Genomic DNA, 23,643 nt, shown 5'->3' on the forward strand with positions numbered 1-23,643 from the left:
TGGATCTGCGTGTCAGCACATTGGCAGATTCTCCAAAATGTTTTCAAATTGTCAATTCCAAATAAGATTTTAGTTTCTTTCAAGTTTCAGAAAACGTGTATCTAACTTTGGAACAATGTAAGTGTTGTGCTGGAACTTTGAAAAAACACCAGAGTCACCACTGTCTAAGTTCTCTGGGCAGTATCTGCTATTATTTTCAATTCTGACAGACTTGGCACTTGAGGATTGCGCAGCCTCTGGTGACACAATGTGGAAAGAAGTTAGAGACACAAAGTAACATGGCACACACAGAAAAGTGAGAAGGATCTCTCTTTTCCCCTGGCTGCTTCTATCCACCCCAATTCCCCACCCCAGTCATCAAACTGTTATCTGGCACCATTAACTTAAATTCAAGTGAAAATTGTGTTCTCTAACTAAAAACATTGAGTTTGTGGACTGAATATATTATTAACAAGGGCTTTTCAAACTTTCATTTAAGTTTCATTATCAAGAGCTCTAAAATTGATCACTGATCTTAAGATTATCAACATACCTTTATTTTCTGAAGTTGTGAGAGGAATATAATAATCTTGTTTTCTTTTTAGTATAAGAAGAGATAGATGGGCGGAAGGATATCTGAGTAACCATTTTCTGGGAGATATTTTAAAGATAAGTGATGCTGGTTATTAAAATATAAATTACAAAATTGTTTGGCTGAACTAGATTGCAATAGGTTGTTCAGCAATGGGATTGGAAATAACAGAGACCATTGATAGTCATGGTGTAAAATAAGTGAGAAAGTACAAGGACATTATTATTTAGCCTTTGGATGTGGAATGTTAAAGAATAAGAATACCCCAATATTATCAGACTATCAGTGGTTGAAAGTTGAATGGAGGAGCTGTGAATTATGCATTGTTTCTCTCGCAGAACCCAGAGATCCTAATGTGAGATGGTGAGGGAGGGGGATATGTATTATTAAGAAATTTAGGTTTGATCTGTATTACTTTTACAACACAGAACGAGAAAAGAATGTAGACCTCCGGCTGGGGTTAGACTTGCTCCCTTCCCTAAGATGATGAAGGTCAACTTCCCTGTTTGAAAAAAAACCAAAGTATGCTCTATGTACGCGGAAAATCATTGTGCCAGATCTAATAAAAAGCCACGATACCATTGGGTGTGGAAATGAAGAGACCCTCTGATTCAGGCTGTGTATTAGTGTCTTTCTGAATCACAAAGAACTCATGGAGAGTTATGATCACATTGAACACAGTAAAGGAATAACTATAATCATTTTTTTCAATTATACAAACATGATTGACTTTTTAACGAAAGACTGCTATTCTTTCAAAACACACGTTTCTCTCGCATTTCAGTTCCTTTTGCACTCACATTGCCATATGATACTCCTATCAAGGCTATGATTTCTTCGGTGAATTAAGCAACAGAGCATGGATAGCAAACAATAAAATAGCTACTTTTCATGCAACACAAAAGAGGGAGCATTTTTCTCAGCACCGCGGCCTCATCACATCTTCTGTGTTTCCTGTCCCATGGGCGACGCCCCAACTCCCACCCGGTCTCCTTCCCGAGCAGCTCTGGGCTGCAGAGCCAGCTGCGTGCCATCCCGCTCTGCTTCGGCGCCCGCTGAAGACGGCACTAGGACCCAGGGAAGTCCCCGAGCGGGGTTCGCGGAAAGGCAGCCAGACTCCTCCTTATCTCCAGTGTCAAACTTGACATCAGCCTGCGAGCGGAGCATGGTAACTTCTCCAGCAATCAGAGCGCTCCCCCTCACATCAGTGGCATGCTTCATGGAGATATGCTCCTCTCACTGCCCTCTGCACCAGCAACATGGATTGTCACCTCTCCATCCTCCTCCTTCTCAGCTGCTCTGTTCTCGACAGCTTCGGGGAACTGATTCCGCAGCCTTCCAATGAAGGTAAGCCAGGTACCGCGACGCACGGAGCTCTGCCCCGCGGGGCTCACGCTCTTCAAAGCACGTTCTCACCGAAGCCTTGCACGTCGGGAAGGTGCCTCCGAATAGAGCAGTTTGCTCTGAGAGTGAAGGAAAGATGTGCCTTTTTTTCCCCAACACTTCAGGAGATAATTTTAGATGGTCTAAACTTTGAAAATGTGTTTTTAATCTGACACCATTTCGAGCAATTACCTTGTTTGCCAATTTGAGCAGAAAGAAAGAAAGAAAATCCTCCAGCGTTGCAACCCAGTTATGTTAATTGCCAAATAGCCAAGGCAGTATTTTATTTTCTAATTATGACCATGTGGTACTCCGAGAAGTTTGAAAGAAAATTCAGCCTTCCTCTCTAGACTCTTTAGTATGTTTAAAGGTAATGACAGGTTGTTCCTACTTGGGATCATGGCATTTATGAATGGACTAAAGGGAAATCAGAGTTTGTCGAAGCGGAGGTGCGTGTTTATGGTGCAAGGGCTGTGTTGAAGTTGTGTGTATCCCGCCAGGCAATGGTTTGCTCTATGGTACAGGTTCTAAAGAGCAGCATATGCCACATTAACATAAGTAATATTTGCAGGAATTACAATAAGCTTAGGTTGGATTCTCTTTGTTTAAAGGCTTATATACAAATAGGAGAATGTATTTAATGAATAGTGGATAGCTCCTGGGAAGATATAGTAAATAACTGAATAGTAGATTAAGAGAGAATGTTCATATGCAGCAAATGGCATTTCCTTGATGTTGTGTTATTTATTATCCTTGTAATGAGCATTAATTCCTTTTCAGTGGGTTAAAGTGCAAACCTAATGTTAAGGACACCAATGTGTTCTATAAGATTGTGTACTTAATACATACATTTTCTTTCTCCTGTATTCCTTTTGTGATCTATTCTTGTGAATACAGTCCCTAACTCGTAAAACAAACTTCTCTAAATAATTGATTAGTGTAAAGCCACCCTTACAACATTAATTTCCTCTTAGTGATTTTGAACTTATAACAGTAACATTTAGCAATTTATTTTGCAAGTTAACAATACCGAGCAACTGATGTGCAAACATCATGTTATATACATCACTCCTTAGAAAATATATTGTCAAGCCAATACTGTTGTATATGTACCTTAATTTTAAAAACACTAGTAAAAACAAAATACTTAGAAAGTTTTTTATTAAATGTAATAACTGCCTGATACTCGGTGACCTACTTTCACTGCTAATAGAGCAGTAATTTATCTCCTTCCTTACTGACTGCCTTTATCAACTTGGCAGATTTCATTAAATGTTCTGAATCTTTTTTCTAAATAAGAAAATGAAAATTCTAAAATATAAGGATCAAGAAAATTTTCTTACCCACAAATGACTTTTTATTTTACAAACCAAATTAAAATGTTTATTTGAAAGTAAGAGTCAATCATTCTTCCTGAATGAAAGGTAAGAGTATTCATTTGTATAACGGGTAACATGTATAATAGGTAACATATCAATAAATTAAAATTAATGTTTTAAAAATTTTTGTTCTTCGCAGATATTAAAATATTGACAATAACTAGAAAAATAGTATTAAAATTCCCACATTGTCATGATAAATTATATTTTCCAGATAGAATGGTTATGAACTATGTAGATATGGATATTACTGAATTAATTATGCACAATAATGTAGCTGTTAGTCAGTATTTTTGTGGAAAACAACCTTTAAGTAAACTGCAAGAGAAAAAAAAAGACACCAAACTATTTCACACCTATGTAAAATTAATCAGTATTAATTTAATGAAACAGAGTTAATCAAATACAAATTGCTTTTAAGCCTCACCTCATGTATGTTTGGGGATATAATGTATATAATTATACAGACAGGTACACATTAACCATATGGATATAGAAAGGTAAATATATTCAGAAAGCTGACATAATTGCATTTAATTTGCTTGGATGAAAGTTTATCCATCATTCATGGGATTATTCTTTCCAGATTGTGTCCTATGGGTAGTGTCTCTTTTCCTTCCTGTGATTGTGAAGGGAAGCTTTAAAACAAATTTAAGATGATTTAACTTAGGTAATACTTGAGTGAGATTTTAAATATTATCCATAGCTGGGCTCTCAGTTGAGTTGAATAACATGAAAAGTGAAAATGCCAAGTATGTGCCAAGATTTCCGTGCAATTTTTCTAACAATGTAATTTAAATAGAAAGCAATTCTTTTGAAAATGTATATATGAGAGGAGTGGTGATTTAAAAATGGTATTAATGTAGTTTTCTGATATAATTTTTTAATTTTGAAATATGAAATACTAGACTGTATTTAAAATATTATGATTGAAATATTTCAACACTGTAAAAAATTTATGAGAAATTTACTGAAACATATTTACTAGAATATATTCTTCAATCTGTTGTTAGGCATTTGAGAACCAAAGAGAACAAAACCAGGCCATTGACTTAATTGCTAGGATATTTGCAGTTGTGTGATGTGTTTTTAATTTAAGATTTAATCATTAACCATCAATATTGAAATGCCACGGGTCCCTGATAAGAAAAATAACTTAGAAAATGTTTAATCTGAATTTTCCTTCTATTAATGTAATTACAAATATCTCTCTTATATGCTTTCAAGAAAATGACTCCAGGTGATAATAGGGACTCATCAATGATAACAGATATTCATAATTCCAATGATCACTTGACTCAGCAATTGGCCTATATACTTAAACAGAACTTTATAAAAACTTTATTAAATTCTTATCAGGTCTCTCTGTTTACATGGCTTAAGAAAAGACTTAATGGGAGATCAGCTGTTTTTCATGGCAAAATATGATTGCTACACTACGTATTATTTTAAAAGTTCATATACTTACTCCTAGTTTCCATACCACAGGGATGATTAATGGTAAACAGAAATAACATTGGAACAAAGTTAAAACTGGATATAAAATAAAATTATCAACTGTGGTTACTTCAACCCTTTCAGAATTGGTAAAAATACTTTCTTTAAACACTTTTATACATTTATGGCAGTCTGGGGTACAATGCACTATTAATTCATCAGTACATAATACACTAAATCATTTTTTCTATCCAAAAGAGTTCATAAATTGGATTAACATTTACCTAGAAAGCTCTTTATATTGAAAACAGAGTATCCAAAATAAAGCTGAATAAAATTAGATATTCATATTTATATACTACTTTTTTAAAGACTTTTTTTTAGTAGCTAAGACACTATTTCTATGAAATGCATTTCCCTAAATATAAATATTCTAAATACTAGAGGAAACTATGCGATTGTTTAAAACTTAAAAGTAAAACTTGCATATGAATATTATAAGCTTCCCTTTGAGTAGTAGGCAAATGTTGGAGAAAATAAATAATCAATTTTTTTCATTTTTTAAAATTACAATAAATTGGCATCACTTTTCATATATAAACACTTTTCCTCAAATAAGAACACACTGTGATTAAAACATTAATAGAGAACTAAGCTATCATATCATCTTTATAAGTTTTTTTGGTTTGGAAGAGGGTTTACATTTGCTTTTAATAGCATTTCATCATGCTAGACTAAATAATTGAATGCATTATACATTTTTGTAATTTAATAGCTCTCCTAATAGCTCACCCCTACATCCCCCCCTCCCCCGCCTCCATGGTTAACTGTGCTATTTGCCTGAAGGTAAGAGAAACCTTAATTTCACTATTTTATAACCCACAACAGTTAACACTTGACCTAGGTCATTAACAGGATTATCAGCAAATTTGTTTAAGCTTTTACTGACAATCTGAATTGCTACGATAATATTTTGAATGTCCCGTAAAGAAACTTTTTGTAACCTCTCAAAATCTATCACAAAATTAATTCATTCTGAATCTATATCTTTGTAAAGACTAGTGTCTATAATAATAATTTGAGTGGTGAAAAGGTTCACTCGGATACCTCAATCTCTTTATTTTTATGTTTCATAATCATACTATTCCAGTCCTTGTCATAAATGAGCAATTATAAACTCTTTTAGATATTACATCTTCTAGTAATAACAATAGATTTATCAATACAAAACAGTTTCACTGTAACTATCAATATTTTTAATTTTATATTTTTAAATTATTGTTACTGTAGTTGATAGGGTTTTCTTTGCCTATTTTAAGGTTAAAAGTTAGTTGGATATACTTCTAATTCAGAAGTGACTGGACCTATAAAAGGGGAACTACATGTAATAAAACACCATTGCCACGTGTTAGATCATGGTTGTATTTTATATAAAGTTGTCTTTCCATGAAACACTAGAAATTGGGAGCTATAATGAAAAACATTTTAATACAAAAATTTAAAACAAAATATTGTACAGAATCAGATCTTAGAGAGTTATTTTTAACATTTTTTAGTAGGTTTAGGAAGTTTTTGGTACCGTTTTTCATTTCTTGAATTGAATTATGGTTGGCTCGTTGGTCATATTAACAACTTAGTAATCTCACGTTGCTCTTAATAAGTTTATTATTAAATAAATGATTTAGTAACATTCTTTATGTATTGCCTACATTTAACATTCAAACTTTGGTGTGTTCCTTAAGGGTCCGACCATTTTTAATACTTTTCCACAATAACTTTCTTTCTAATGTTAAAATCCTTTCAGAAATTTAAATTTTTTTCGGAAATAAAATATATGCAATTTTTAAATATCAAATAGTTACTTTTGCAAATGATTTTTAAAGGCAAAATATATTTCCAAAATATATTTGATTTACTAATTTCAACACAAATGAAAAAAAAGAAATGTTCTTGAAAGTTACATTTTCCAAGTCATAAGATCTTCAGGAAAATATTAATAAAACTTTCCTCAAATCATCAAACTCGATAAGGTTTTATGGACATTTACTAAAAAAAAAATCTGTGATCTGGGCTACTTTTTATTTGAATCATTCTTTCAATGATTCGGTTTGGCATAAATACTAGATATAAGGGGAAACGTGTATTTCTTGGAAGAACATTAAGTTTTACAAGTTATTTTCTGTCAAGATCCTCAACTTTATTTTTTAGCCTGCACATTTTTTCTTTAAAATATTTAATAAACCTTGTTCCTTTAATTCCTGTTTGAGAGAAGATTTAGAAGAACAGATGCAGGTGTCTCCTTTTGGGTTCTGTTTTCAGAGATCTGGATTTTATCATCACGGAAGGTCAATAAAGGGCTTTTACCAAGTACACAAGTAGCTTTCCACAGATTTTTTAAATAAAGGGTTGACCAGTAGTGTGAAACATTCATTATATTATTCATCCAGATATACAGAAAACCAGGATTAGAAATTTACTTCTCAAAAATGTGGAAACCTTAGCTAACTCTTCTGTAACAACTTTAGAAATATTAGTAAAAGCAATATTGTGACATTTATAAAATGCAAAGTCTTCCAAGTCACAAATCAATCCACCTAGGAAGACATCCCTCAGTGTGTTCGGGGTGTGGATACATGTGCGCCACTTGCTTGATTTCATTAAGTCTGTTCCCAGCTGCTTGGTATCAGGTAGTTCTTGGAACCTGGCAGGAGGTTTTCTCCAGGAAAATCTGAAAGTCAGCAAGTTTTAGTTTGCCTCCTACCAGCTTCCTTTGTATAAAAAAAAAAAAAAAAAAAAAAGAGGGGAGGGTGGTCGATTACAAAGAAAAAAGTTTTTGCAGGAGAAAAGAAAATAAAAAAAGTTGATTAGAAAACTGGAGAAGTAGAGAAAAGCAAAGGTTTTAAAGCCAATGTTAATATATAAATCATTTGCTTAAAAGAAAGACATTTATCACGTAAAACATCTGGCTAATCAATTTTTATTAAATCCCTAAAAACCCCGCACACTTAAAATGGGGTTGAGGTTGGGGGGGGGCTGCATTTCTTTGTTTCTCCTCTCAAGTTTACACACTTTTGATTTTTTCCCAGAAGAAAATATCCAGGAAAGTTTTAAGAGTGACAGCCAAAAAATGCTAAAATGCTTCCCCCTTTGAATGTCTGGACGAATGCATGTGGAGGGGTGGATAGAATCAAAATCAATTCAGCAAATAAAGCCTCAAATTTGAAGTGATGTTATTAAACTAGAAGCCCTGAGTGTGAACATCCCCCAACCCTTCATTTTCTAAATCATGTCCCGCTGTTCCAGTCAAAGCAAAGGGTGAAAATCCACATAATCCAAACCAACATGGTGAAGTGAGAATAATAGGTGAGGAAGGAGGAGGAAAGCAAGTGGCAGCACTGTACAAACAAACTGTTGTGAATATTCCTCGCCATGGACAGGAGTAGCCACAGGAGGGGATAACTGCGTTTCTTCTTCTTCGCCTTACACTTTCCACATTTGATAATGCAATATTCATTAAATTACAAAAGTGTGTCATGCGAAATTTTAGCACAAAGCAGAGCCGTACGGGTAGAGACAGTAATGTGGCAACAGGGAGATGAGCAAGTGCTCCTTGCTGCCACCACACCCACCATCAGGGTGTCTTAACCACAAACTATTCTCCGCTAGGTCCAGGCTCGTTGGTGCAAAGGGAAAACAACGGTGTCTCTCAACAGTTCACTGCTTGCTCACTCTGCATCAAATTAAAGATGAGATCATAAAAAAACATCTCCGGGTGCGCGTAACGCAGTCTCAGCCCTCTGGAGGCCAGTGGGTTCTTTGTGCACAAGTCTCTCCGCGCCTGGCTGCCCAAGTCAGTTCCCGGAGCGCGACCAGGGTGCCACGGCCTCCGTCCCGAGGTAGGGTGGGTGGGCGAGCGCAGCCTGATGCTCTTTTGCTCCGGGTTTCTGCCTCCGGGCGGACGGTGTAGACTCTGTAGCGAGCGGAGAGCGAAGGTGCAAAGTTAAGCGAACACGAGCGCCAGGAGGAGACTGGAGCGCGCGAGAGGCAAACGTGCGCCCTCTGCCTGCTGCCGCGGATCTGCTGGCAGTGGGAGAGCACAGCGTACTCCTTGCCACCTGGACCCTCCTTACCTGGGCGTCAGTAAGATGCCAGAGAGTCCGTGCGCCTTGGACGGGCCTGGCAGGTCCTGACCTGAGGAATAGACTTTAATTCAGGATCTACGATCGCCCTGCTGCCTTTCGCATTGCTGTCAGCTAGGCTTTTCAGTTTGACGTCTGGAAGTGGCGTGTCTCTTTTCCATTCATTTTCATGGGTTCACCAGGTGACAGCCAGGGGAAGGAGATATTCTGCAAGGTTCGCTGCCGGATTGAGAAAGCATCTCTTACTGGGTGCGCTTGGTTGAGACTCACAGGAGTTGCCTCATACGCCCTGTTGTCCAGCTTGCTGATTTCTAACCCTATCCCTTTACTATTTCTTCATCTTTTGGGCATTCAACTCTTTTGGTGTCGCTAGACTAAAATGAAGAATATCTTTTTTTTTTTTTTTAGAAAAATTTTCTTTAAAACTACCTGCTAGTGCCACCTTTAGGCCCCTAGTAATTGCTGAGGGGATGTCAGTAAACTTTTCCCCTGTGCATATTCAAAAGTTGTCTGTGTTCTCCCAAAGCCCGTGTTTGACTGACACCATTTTATTAAAACAGGATTTTTCCTCTTCCAATATTGGGAGTAAACATGGAATGGGCAAGAGAGGGTTTTTGGGAGCTGTGCTATCGAGATAGCTTGGTGGGTGGATGATCCTGATGTTTCTGTGGCTGTGTTAGAACTTCAGTGTTTTTCATAAAAGATGGTTTTGTTAAATACTGTAGACTTCAAGACTAATATATCCTCAGTGCCGTGTTCAACACTGAGAAAATAATTGCTCAGTGCTCTGCTGTCAAATAGATTTTTCCCTTACATTATCATTCACGACTTACTGAACCTCATTTAATCGTTAAAGCAGCCCTAAAATAGGTAACATGATGTTTCCTATTGTTACAACTGAGGAAACTGAGAAAATGGATCATAATAAAGCGGTAACTAAGCCAAGCCCTCTCTCGTCTTTGTCTTTTGATTTTAACCTCATATGTTTTCTCCTAGACACAAATGCCTATGAACTAGGGAGGCATCATTGTCAGGAAAAGCACTAGCTTCTCAACCTTAATCCCAGTGACTGTACTAATTTGTCTTCTGACTTTGCAAGGATAATTTAGAAACATTCAGAAATTTGTAGTGAAAAATTGAAGAAAACCATATAAATGAGGGTACTCTGGAACTGTAGTTACACTCATAAGTTATGATTACCTGCGTGTGGGGGGGGACCCACTAAGAAACTAAGTTAAAGGAATTTGATGTGGACAGAAGAGTAGATGAAAATATCTCTGATGACTTTTCTTCACACGTTCTTACCTCTGTGTTCCTTTCCTGACACTCAAACACTCCTTTCATCACCCTGGAAAGAAGATTTTGTCAGGAATTCCATACATACAGATAGTGAGGAGATTGTACAATATAACCAGAGTGTGATTATTTAGGGTTATGTGTAATAAAAATGAAGTGTGAATTAACAATTGGAATTATCTTAAAGGTCAGTAATAGGAGAAAATAGAACATGGTCCAAAAAGTAGACTTTAGTCTCTGTGGAAATTTCCCCCCGTTTAAAATATAATTTTTAAATTACTTAAGATGAGAAAATAAATTTTAGTGATTTAGCTCTTCTTTCATAAAAGCACTTGTATTCTATTTAACTCTAGCCATTGAGAAAAGGTAGCTAAAACAGGCTTTTGAAAGGTAGCAGATTAAGTTGGGGGCAATTATATTTTTCATGTGGGTATTTCAGCACATATGTTTTGCATTAATTGCTGCAATAAATTCTGTTAACCTGGCAAAGAGCAAAAATAGCATATTGATGACATCAGGCTTCCAAAGCAGAAAGCAGCTTTTAGTATCTTGCTGTCTTCACTGTAACATTAAAAAAAAAAAAAACAAAAACAAAAACAAAAACTAATGTGTTGGTTAACTAAAGAGTTAGCCAATCTTTCAAGCTATTGGCATATTTTCCACGAACAAAAGTGAAGAATTAGCAACAAACTTTTTCCCCCTTACTTCCAGAGAATTCATGTCAATTACTCATTTTCCTGTCATTTGATTTTTTATATTCATATTTGTTACTCATTTTCCTATTATTTGACTTTTTTATATTTATATTTGGGTTTTCAGAACTCTCTCAAATCAAGGCAAATGTAAACTGACTTTAAAGGCTCCAAACTGAGCTGTCTTCCCTTTTAAGACAAACATCTTGACTGATTACATAGCAGGGCCTCAAAAGGGACTTAAGCAAATAGAGAATTGTGGGTTAATTTTATTACTGAGAAGTTTAGTTGGTCAATATCAAAACTGTTTCTTCTCGATTTTTAATACATTCATTTTGAGAAGGTTAATACAGGTTTTTTCAATTAATAGTTAAGAAAAATAGATGAATAAGATCTAAAGGTCCAGTAAGTGTAAACTGCCTCATGTAAGGCTGTAAAATTTTACTTTTTGCCTATGATAAAGTTGATTGATTTCCAATCAACGGGAAATTGTAACATTTCCTATCTACCTCAGACTGACTAAGGGGAACACAGAGCAGCTTGTTAGCAGTTAACATGTATTTATTTCCTGATTTTCAAACCCAATTTAGCAATTAATAAAACTGTATAGCTTTTAAAGTGATATATTCTTTCATTGCATCTGATGGCAGTCTTCACACTGAAGGAAAGTCTGGGAAGCTAATTTGCAATGTCTTCCATGTGGATTATCTAACTAATCCTCTGGGTAAGCAAAACACCACTCACAGGAAAAGTCTATTTGCAGCACTGTGTGGTGTGTTATATCACCAACAGTATTGTCCTCTTACAAAACTGAGCTATTCCCAAACTGTAAGCAAAATTTTATGAATAAATATATACCTTTTGACCTCATTATGGCATAATTTTTTTTTTGAATTACAAACAGGTGATGTGAAAAAAACAAAAACAACCATCAATTTATTTGTCACTATCTAATCTTGTTCATTTTCCCCAATTGTTCTCTAATCATCTATAATATTCAAAGGTGGCAAAAAGGCTACAGTTATATACAAACTGAGATTTCTTTCCCCCTCGAATAAGTCACAGCTGATCATGGTAGATTTTGCTTTTTTACAGAATAAAAGAACTGACAGCATCATAGAAAACTAGAACTAGAATTAAGTCAGATTGTTACTCTTTTATGAAATCTATAAACACCACCAAATCTAGTAACTGCCAAATATTGGAAATATTTTCAAAGATGCAGTATAAAAGGACATAGTATTTTTCTCTTGGTTTACTTTTACTCTCTGGTTTACTATAGATAATTTAATACTCATTTACATTCGATAACTCAAAAAGATAAACTTAGAGATTTTATTATAGTGTTCTTGACACTTCTGATCTAAATTATGATTTGATTGTCCTTGTTCTCTGAAAAAGAAATTTCCATGTGTAATTATATGTATTTCATCTGGCTAAACTAGTTAATCTATGCTTAACAATGGTTTTTTTCTGTATTTTCAGATACAAGTGATTTTCTTTGACATTTGTACATTGCATAAGGAAAATTTTTCTTATCTTTAAAAGTGATGTTCCAAATCATACTAAATGTTTTAATATTCCCACAAGAAAAATAAAATGAGAGGAAGAAAACTAAAAAGATGTAAAATTAGTAATATTCCTTTAAATTTTTCTTTCCAAAGGTGATCCTTTGGAAATTAACTAAGCATGTTTTGTTTTATGTTTGGCCAGGTGTGTAGTAGGTTTACTACCCTAACCCTATTAGTGAAAACTTTGGAACTCTAAATGTAATGACAAAGGCACAACTTTAAGAATCATTAAAATGAGTCAAGAAAAGGGTTGATATATAACTAATTGCCTATTACATAATGACTCATCTTTCATATTATAATAATTTATTGTCTGTTTATTTACCAAACAGTGCTTATCTGAGGATTAGTTACCCACTGGAGTTTGAAAAAAAATATCTGCTAGGGAGTGGAATGCTCTGTGCTCTTGAAGATGTCAAATTCAATGGGATAAATGAATCTAAAATAAATACTTATATAAAAATTGTTATAACATAGATATGAAAATTATGAAAATATGATATGAATCTTTAGTGGAGGGTGCAATTTAAGTCCCAGAACAGAGTCTCTGAGAGACAGGGAGAATTTTTTTAAGGTAAAAGATAATAATAAATTCATAAAAACAAGGACTAGGAGATAAGAAGATTTGCTTAAGTTCATGTGGTGGGGATAATTTTAACCCAGATTTATTTTTAACTGCATGTAACTTTAAAAATAATTTAAATGAATATATAACAAAGACACACTTTTAAGCATGTCCAAAATAACTAAATATTCAGAAATAGTTCTTATTAAGCACATACCTAAGCTAACGTAAATTCTTTACATTACATGTGAGTGCATGTGAATATATTGGAAACACATGTGACTGAATATCAAAATAGAACCATCTCCATATAAAAACTTCTGTAGGTGCTATTCCTATTATGACTACACTACCCAAAAATATCTCATTGGTCTTTATTTGCACTCTGCCATCTCTTTCATCAATAAATTAAAAGTTTTCTGACTATTCCAGTGTGGAGTTTGATGTTTTCCATTGACACCATGCTCCTAAGATGCAAAGGAAAAGACTAGTGTTTTGAAATAAACTGCTAAGAATGTGGTACCATATTTGATCCTTTGGGGACCATTATAAAAACCCAAAAACAAATCTTGAAGAGTTTGTTCATGTGTGTGTGCCTGTGTTTGTAGATGTCCATCAAATTTGTATTGTCATGATCAAAATAAATGATACACCTGAGATTTTAGACAATCCAGATATTCTGCAGAATATGATGAAGTCAGAGCTTTATTCTGATTTTAGTTTTCCAGAAATTTGTTTAATAAGGAAACCAATTTATTCTACAGTGGGGTTCTTTCAAAACAAATATGTGTGTATGTATGTGCACATGTGTATTTGGGGATGCCAAAATGTCCAGAGGATGTTTTTAAACTTAAACTTACTTTTGTTTCACCACTACATTCTTTGTTTCCTATGCTAGAATTTTGAATCTTTATATCCAATGGACTTCTAGGAACAATGTTTATTTCTAAAGGAAATACTACATTAGAGTTATTCTGTAGGCCAGTTTTCTTCTTCTATTCTATTTTCACAGCCAACAGTCAAACTCTGGCTGAACAGATAGCCTGTGCTATCTGGATGTCGATATTCTACATTTTATGATAATATGATTTTTTAAATACCAAGATAGACTGATTTTATGGGGTGAAGGCAAAATGCATATGCTGTAGTTTAAACTGCTATTTCCCTTAATGACTATTTGTATTTCATAATTGAGTAATATGTTTTCATTTTTCACTTTTTAATCTTTCAAAAAGGTCTCTCTGAATTGGATGTAAACAAGTCATTCTATTACTTCTGGAACACTTTAAAAAGCAAAACTGTGAAAAATAAAATGCTGTTTACATAATAATGTCCTGGTTTTAGAAACTTACATTTTGGGAGACACATTTTACTTGTCTGAATGATTCATAATATCAGTTAACAATGGAGAGAAACAAAGAGCTGTTATTTAAGTCAGGCTGTTAGTGCACTAAAAATTCACTGGCAGTAGAGCATCACAACTCATTTATGTGAAAGGATTATTTTGTTATAAGAACACATTTTCTACTGATATCTTGATACCTGTTTGTTCCATAATAGTTTTGATATCAGTATGACCTTTATATTTCTCTGATTAAAAGAGAAAGAAAGAAAATTTTAACGCTTGATAAACAGCATAGGATTGACATTTACTAAAGTGTCCAAGTTTCTAGCGGAATTTTGTTCTATGTTATTTCCTGAATCACTCTAGTTATAAAAATACAGACTCATCTTATTGTGAGACTCTGTTTTGATTCCAAGGAGTTCCCCCTACTGTTGGCAAAGATTGAGATGAGACAGCTAATTGCAATTTCTTCTATAAGATCTTTATAGAAATAAATCCAAAATTATTGCCCAGGAGAAAAAGCTAATGAGAAAGAATAAGTTAAGTGCAGAAATCTTCTTATATCACATAAATAGGCTGTTAAAATACCACCTGACCAAAGGTTTTTCATAGCAATGTTTAACATGGCAGCATTTTAAAAATTACTACATCGGCCTGGCACGGTGGGTGACACCTGTAATCCCAGCACTTTGGGAGGCCGAGGCCGGCGGTTCACGAGGTCAGGAGATCAAGACCATCCTGACTAACGCGGTGAAACCCCGTCTCTACACAAAAACAAAATTAGCCAGGCGTGGTAGCAGGTGCCTGTAGTCCCAGCTACTCGGGAGGCTGAGGCAGGAGAATGGCGTGAACCTGTTAGGCGGAGCTGGCAGTGGGAGGAGATCGTGCCACTGCACTCCAGCCTGGGCGACAGAGCGAGACTCCGTCTCAAAAAACTAAATAAATAAATAAATAAAATAAATTATTACATCATAATTTTAGCTGTTCATTTGATAAAAATTGTATAAATTAACATTTCTGTGATATAAAATGCTGCTAAATTTAACACAGTTTACAGGAACTTTTATCTGCACACAATTGACGCATAATAGTTGACTTCGTTTATAGTACAACATTTTTATAATTTTTTATCTGTGAAATAAAATACTAATTAGAGCTATTAAAGTATTTTGGCTGGGCACGGTGGCTCACGCCTGTAATCTCAGCACTTTGGGAAGCCAAGGCGTGCGGATCATGAGGTCAAGAGATCGAGACAATCCTGGCCAACATAGTGAAACCCCGTCTCTACTAAAAGTACAAAAATTAGCTGGGTGTGGTGGCACACGCCTGTAGTCCCAGTTACTCAGGAGGCCGAGGCAGGAGAATTGCTTGAATCCAGGAGGCAGAGGTTGCAGTGAGCCAAGTTTGTGCCACTGCACTCCAGCCTGGCGACACAGGGAGACCCCGTCTTAAAAAAAAAAAAAAAAAAAAAATTGTGCTTGGGTAGAAAGAAAATAAATACAAACAGGAAGTCCACAGGAACAATTAAATTAAGAATATACAAGCATGGTAGATAAAAGTTATGTTGCAATACATAAGTACATCAAAAATCTATCTTCTCTAAACTTCTCAATATCATACCCTGCTGCTTACAGTAAAACAGAAAAGCTGAGCTTTGGTGAATTCCTATCAGAAAATATAGGTCGATTTCTTAATTCTGTATTATGTTTGACTGGAGAACTACACAGAGAATGATAACACTGAGTACAAAGTTTATTTCTTTCTGTATCATTGTCTTCAATTTGTGACGTTTAAATATACTTAGAAGCAGATTGAAGAGCTCTGTGTAGTCCTGTAACCTAGAGCAAAGTTATTCTGCTTATTATAACAGAAAGTGGTGAAAATCATAAAGATAAGTATTTGTGAAATGAGGCTGAGACAATTACAGTGATGGTGTGCATAGAAAGAAACTGTCATTACTCTTTAGTGAAAACAAGATGTAATCAAAGGATGGGCTTATTTTTGTTGTAGTGGTTTTATAGTTATTTGTACTTGGCTATAAAAGTCCCTTATAACTGAAGGTTTTACAAGAGAACATGTGCATTATTATATGAGTTTGAAATTCCTTAGCCATTAAATCCTACTGTTAACCTTGAAATGATTAAAAATTATTTATAACTCAGTTTCATAAAATGCAACTATAGCCTTACCACAAAGCCTATGGGTGTATTATTAAGTAATTGGAAAGATCTGCTTCAGTAAAAAACTGTGGCATTTAATTTTAAAAACCTTTTAGAACTCTCTGCATGTTTGTGGCACTTAAAAATCTTTCAAGGTGTGAATATTAGTTTCACTCTCAGCCTTTCTAAGTGGACAAGTAGCCACTATGAATCAGAATTTAGAAATGTCCTTTAAAAATCTTTATGTGTTAATAATTCTCTAAAAATCAAAACTCCAGAAACTGGTACATTTTTAATCCGCCCTCACTAACTGGGAACATTTGTTTCAAGCCCTTCTTTTAGTAACTGAGAATTTGAAATAAAAAATCTTAGTTTGTTCCTTTTACTAAGAAGAAAAGACTATGTAAATTATTTGAATAGGCAATTATTTGTGACACTACCAATACTAATGAGCAATTTTACTAGGAGTGGACTTTTGATTGAGTCTCTCCATTGTGATAGAGGATAGGAAAGGAAGAGAGAGGATGACTCTGGGAATCTTAATCCCACAATCCAAAAGAGGGGGAAACGTAACAGTAGAAATCAGTGGCAGAAATGACATCTAGGTTTCCTCCTTTCCATAAGTACTTATTACCAATTTGAGCCAATTTGCTCTATACTTTGCTCCTTTTTTTGTTTGTTTGCTTTGCTTTGTTTGTTTTTGAGATGGAGTTTCGCTCTGTTTCCCAGGCTGCATTGCTGTGGCGCAATCTCGGCTCACTGCAACCTGCGACTCCGGGTTCAAGCGATTCTCCTGCCTCAGCCTCCCAAGTAGCTGAGATTACAGGCATGTGCCGCCACGCCAGCTAATTTTTGTATTTTTAGTAGAGATGAGTTTTCGCCATGTTGGCCAGGCTGGTCTTGAACTCCTGACCTCTGGTGATCCACTTGCCTTGGCCTCCCAAAGTGCTGGGATTACAGGCATGAGCCACCGTGCCCGCCACTATACTTTGTTTTTACTCCTTTACTCCATTCTACACCTTCTTATTTACGTCAGAAACCACCATTCCTTCTTTCCAGACCTCAGTAACTTAGTGCCCATCTGAAAGTCAAATCAACAGTCCAAGTAAGGATTGCCTTCCCCTTCTTATGAATATAAGCCCCTTCTAGTCATACATCTCTATTTAAAAGCAATTAGAGGCAGTAAAACATGTGAAAGAAAAACCTAGAACCATATCCATCTATACTTAAGATGGTGTTTTCCAAATTCATTTTTGCCCAGAAAAACTCCAGTTATTTATTTACCAACTTAAATAGAATCATGACATTTAAAAACATTTCCAATTTAAATCACTTTCATTAAAAAAGTTTATATATTCCACATAGTTTTTTGAATATAAAATATTCTAAAATTAACAAAATAATGTGTTTTCTGTTACACACTAAAAATATTTGGCAATCACATCATTAGAATATGAAATCTGGGAAGGGGTAACTTACAGCTTTGATAAATAACTGGCATGAGACAGCCATTAAAGAATGAAGTCATGCATATGTTCCTATCTAGCCTTAAGAAAGTTTTCTTTTTGTCAGATTTTATCATTGCGAACTCGTATTGTCCAGCAATTGAAATAAACTATCCAACTACTAGTGCAATTAAAACTCAGTCCACAGTAGTATATGTGTACGTCACAACTCATTAGCCTATCCTGTCTGTCCTAGCATTTGAAAGGAAATGATCAGGTCTAGATATGTTTAGAGAGGGGACAGCATTATAGTAACCAAAGTTCTTGCCTGTATCAGTGTGAGATTTAAGATATGTATTGCAATGTTACATTGAGTCAATGTATGCAGAGAAATCGCTCACAGATTTACTTTGAAATTCCATTCATTGTCTTTTCTTACCTCAATTACGTTGTATACTCAAACAGTTCTACGATGGATCACAGGAGATTTGAGGTTTGTATCCTGGGAGTCCCAATTAAGTAACGATTCACTTTAAAGTATTTAGAATTCTTAGACGGTGTTATTTTTATTTGGGTACAAACAAAAGGCACTTTATAAATCCAAAGTATGTGCTTTTAAAGTGTGTTTTGAAGTTAACTATTCTACTCTACTAGATCATGTATTTAGGTCATGTAATTGAATTATAAATATAATTCAGAAGCCACAATGGAACTGTTGTTAAATAATATTAATGTATTAAATTTACAAGAAGGAAGTCTGTACAGTATGTTATAAACTCATGGTGGTTTTAAAGATATTTATGGTATTTGAACATTACAGCAACATTGCAAGATACTCAGGGTAGATATAATTGATAGACAATGGAATCAGAGTCAGAAGTAATGCTGCTAATTGTGTTTTTGTCATTTATGCTAAATGGAGTGCACTAAAAATTTAATTTCTGAGTAAATGCAACAAATTTAATTAATCTTCCACACTTACTTTAATTGACTGTGTGGTCTAATCTATTTTGGTTTATTTGTTCTACTTTGAGTAGAAACCAAATGCTGATGTGATTAGTCCAGTTCTTTTCCATTGTTCTTATTATCAGAAGAAACTTAAGGATATGGTCATTCATTAGTTGACAACCTACATTCCAATAAGTAATTTACTAAATGGAGTCTATGTAATAACCGTATCTTCTTCTTCTCACTCTGGTTACTAATACTGAGATTAAACTAGTGATTGATCTTAGCATGTGGAGTAACATATAATTATCATTTAGTAATGTGCAATTACTACCTGAACACAATGATACATTAAGCCATTTAAACCCCTAAGGACATTGCAAATATAATCTAGTAATTTATGTATACTGGCAAGATGATTTCTACTATGCAAATCCCATATAAAGCTCAGAGAAATTAACTGATTGGTATCACACAACTAACAATTGAACTAGGTATATCTTTTATCAGAATAAATGTTGGTAATATCCTTTAATTTAAAGGTGAGGAAGTATTTTCAAATTTTCAAAAATTTTCTAACACTGATCTGAAATATAATCTATAACATTGATTAATTGGTTGAGGGTATTTAATTATTTTTCAGAGATAATTGCAATATAATTAAGCATACTGTTAATTTCCAAACTGATATCCTGGGAAATAATTCAATTATGGAAATTATACTATGTAATCCATGCAGCGGCTATCTATCTTCTGTTTTAATTTAAATACAATTACTTCTAATTAGGATTAATTTATTGGGAAAAAATTCTTTAATCATTAAGGAATTATAATATAAAAGGTAAAGTTTATGTTTGTCTTTCACTAGCAAAACGTAAAGAATCTAACTTTGAGAATTGTATTTATTTTAAATTGTAGTGATCAAGAGCCTTACTTTTACCCATTTAATTTATTTATCAACTAACCAGATAATCAAAATTTTAGTACTGCTTGAAAATTTAGAAACCTAATGTCTATCAAATATGTGATTTATTTTTCTTAACATTTCATAAGATTAATATTTCCTTCACAAAAAAATAGTTGAGATGATTTTTTAAAGTCTATCAAATACACAATTTATTTTTCTTAACATTTTATAAGATTAATGTTTGCTTTGCAAAAAAAAAATACTTGAGATGATTTTTAAAAGGATGGTGCTTTTCATGTATCAGGAAACACTTTATAAACAACATGAGAACATGTTGTGCGGTGTATGTATTTACATTATGTTTTGGTTTGTGTATATATGTAACCCCTGAAAATGATTCCCTTCTATTGTATTTATTGATTTTCATGGTCTGGTTCATGTTAATAATGCATGCTTAGTTTATGTAACCTTCCTTCACATCCTCCATTAGTCAATCATGGGATTGTTTTCTAATTTAGGAGAAAGATGAGGTAAAACCACAGTTTCCATTATTTAATAGGTCAGATAGACAATTAAAGTGAACCTTTTGTTATTGATTGTATTTGAAATGCTGTTGTATATTTTATTTTCTAACCTATTACAAATGAATATTCAGTATGGAAAATAAACAGTGCTCCATCTTCTTTTAATAATATATTAAAAATGCCACCATATGCATGCTATATTTTACTTTTTGTGTACAAATATCGATTAAAAGTCATTAGAACTAGCACAAAGTTCTGAGTAAAACCACTAAAGCCTTCGAGTAAAAATAATTACTTTAAATAAGTAAAGCTTTATACAGGTATTATTATAAAACATAGTTTTACTTTGATTCCTCCTCAAATTGGTAGTTAAGCTTTTTGTGTGTTACATATAAGTAAATAATGAATACATTTTTAAAAAATACACATTGAGGAATAATATGTTGAGTATTAGCCAGGGATGATATGAAGGTGTCATATTAGATATAAATAAACAGATAAATTGATTCATTCTGGCAACATATTTAAGAAATGAATTAATTGTGGAATCATATGTAAATTTATCAAATTTAATATTTTTGAAGTTATTTTGATATGCTAGCATTAATGTTGTTTTCTATTATGCATTTTTATTGTTTCCTCTTTAAACCCATAATTATTATGTCAGAAATTGTCAGTATATTGAACATTAACTTATCCTTGTAAACAAATGCAAACAGTTTAAAAGGACACAGAAACTTTTGATCTCTTAACTTTCCCTGTGTATTTTTTGTAATTTCCTTCTTTTTATACTAATTATAGACTTATAATGAGAAGGAAGAGTTATGTTTTTTGAGCAACATCAGCAACAGACAATGTGAACTCAACAGAAGCAAATAGAAATAATTCACTGTTATTAACTGTGTGTATTATGTTTTATTTTAGTCAATCTACTGGATTCAAAAACAATTCAAGGGGAGCTGGGCTGGATCTCTTATCCATCGCATGGGGTGAGTTCAATAAACTATCACAAGGAAACATTTTCTCCATTACCTGTCTTAGGGAGCAGATGAATTTATTGTATTCTCTAAAGAGAACTCTTGTACTTCTGGTGACAAATTATACTTATAGGAGTATTCAATATATGGAGTAGCACAGCTTGACATTTGTGTCCAATGGAGCTACTGAGAATTTTGAAGATTTTTTTTCTCCTTAATTTATCAGTTGCTTGAATGGACTGATTAAATAGTTTAATTATTATTGGCATCATGTCAGTGATCTAAGAGTGACTTTTTTTGATGTGATCAGAATAGGTGAATTAATTAGACTGTCTAAATTTCAGGTAATGTAGAAAGTGTGTATTTGGAGATGGTAATCTCCAAAGTCATAGCCTTAAAATCAACCTTGGTAACTACTCTTCCAAGTAGTTAGAATTTATTGGTCAACAGTGTAAACCTATGTTGTCTTAATTTACTTGTTTAAAATGTCTACAATTTGCCTAGATCAGCTTAAAAATGGGAATATTACTTAGAAAAAATCTGCTGCTGCCTTTAAGTTTTAAACTTTTTACATAGCTTTGGTATTTTATCAATCCAGATACAAATTACAGAGTGTGTAGCATTTTGGTGTTCTGAATGACTATAATGAGGCTTTTCTGGGAGAACATTTTTCTTTTATTTTTTCTGAAAAATGAGGGGGGTTTTATTTACATTTCTCAAACTCTTTTCCCTACACAATTGTGTAATAAATTCCTGAGCATACCTTTTTGTTTCTAAGTATAGTTTGTGAAATATGTGAAGTACTATTTTGAAATATTTGTCATAGGAACAAATTTATGTATTCCTGTCCTTCTATGATAGTCATCTTTTCAAGAGATTGTAATTACTTCCACTTCGTGTTGGCGTTCAGTCTTTAGATTTTTGTGCCTAAATATACACATTTTTATGATAGCACCAGCTTCTTCACCAGCGGATGTTTTCCATCAGAGATACTTCATCTATCTGTCATCTTTGTATCTGCTTCTCTTCCTGACACACCTTGACTTTGACAATATGCCAAAACCTAAAATCAAGCCTTCATTAGTTACTTTAGAGGAGAGAGTATGAAGTAAGCCAGAATTTGGTTTTCCCAGAGGTGTAAAAGGAATCAAATGATTAGGATAAAAGCACAGCCTAGGTTGTCATAAAGAGTGAATTGAAACTCAAGATTGAGCTGGAAAACTCATTTGAAACTAGTCATCTAAGAGTCAAACCTCACCTTAATTTGATTTTAGAAATTAAATTTTTCATTACTCCTTCAGATAATATACCAGAGAACCTGCTGCTTTAGGATATAAGAAAAGCAAAAGCTATGGTAACATTTAGTAACTATATATTAGTATATGGTATACTATATACCATATATAGACATACTATATACTATATATACTATATACTAAATAATATAGTATATATATTACTATATTAGTATCTATAACTAATAGATATGTATATGTTTATTTTTTAAAACAAGAAATCATCTTATATTTCACAGCAACAGTCTGGCTTATGTTTTCCTTTAAAGAAGGTATAATGGTAACACATTATTTATATTGGGAATTGGGGGAAATGAATTCCCCCAATGTTATTCTCATAGATAACGTGATGGGATAGAGTTGGCACTTCTACTTCCAGAGCTATGTTGGAGGTAGACAGTGGGGTATTCTTAGCACCTTGCTGGGTAAAGTGTGGCACAGGGACAAACCAGCAACATCAACATGTGGGAGATTATTAGAAATGCAGACTACCAGACCCTGCTCCAGACATTGTGAATCAGAATGTGTATCTCAATAGGTGACTCTTTAGCACATTGAATTTGAGAAACACTCCTCTGGATAAATTACCTCTTCACATTTCCCATCTCTGGCCCAATTTACTGTCTCTTTGTTGCCCAGATATCTCTTATAGCTTCCACAGTCAAAAGTTTTCAGTTTCTTCTTTGGTTTACTGTTGTCTCAGAGATCCCCACTCGGACCCATTAGCTCCTCTTCATTGCTGTCCTCTGTTGATCTTGCAACTGTGATTTTCCTATTTCTGATGCATAAAATAGCCTAAAACAGTTGGTCATTCTCTTCAAGCTTATCATTATTATTTGCAGGGAGAAAAGAGACACTCCCCAATAGTTCATGAAACTTACGATACCTGAGAACTCCAAAGCTAAAAAAAAGAATAAAATCAAATGATGTGAATTATTGTTCTGTGGTGACATATAGTGTATATTTCCTTTAAATTTCCCACATATTATGTTAACCATAATATATATAAG

The 23,643-nt window shown here is 33.9% G+C and overlaps 1 protein-coding gene across 6 annotated transcripts in view; it reads left to right on the forward strand.

The window, feature by feature from the left end:
- Positions 1-1,702: 1,702 nt before the first annotated feature.
- Positions 1,703-23,643, forward strand: part of EPHA3 (EPH receptor A3) — a 368,318-nt gene continuing 346,377 nt past the window's right edge. For 4 of the 6 annotated variants that reach the window (XM_055110167.2, XM_055110170.2, XM_003831520.5 and 1 more), the window contains exons 1-2: positions 1,703-1,918; positions 21,286-21,350. In XM_055110167.2, coding sequence (XP_054966142.1) covers positions 1,831-1,918; positions 21,286-21,350 — 153 coding nt within the window. In that variant the 5' untranslated portion in view covers positions 1,703-1,830. The remainder of the gene's footprint in view (positions 1,919-21,285; positions 21,351-23,643) is intronic. The other 2 variants (XM_008956865.4, XM_055110168.2) reach the window with 2 other exon arrangements.

This window comes from Pan paniscus, chromosome 2 (assembly GCF_029289425.2).
Source record: "Pan paniscus chromosome 2, NHGRI_mPanPan1-v2.0_pri, whole genome shotgun sequence".
In the NCBI taxonomy this organism is placed as follows: Eukaryota; Metazoa; Chordata; class Mammalia; order Primates; family Hominidae; genus Pan; species Pan paniscus.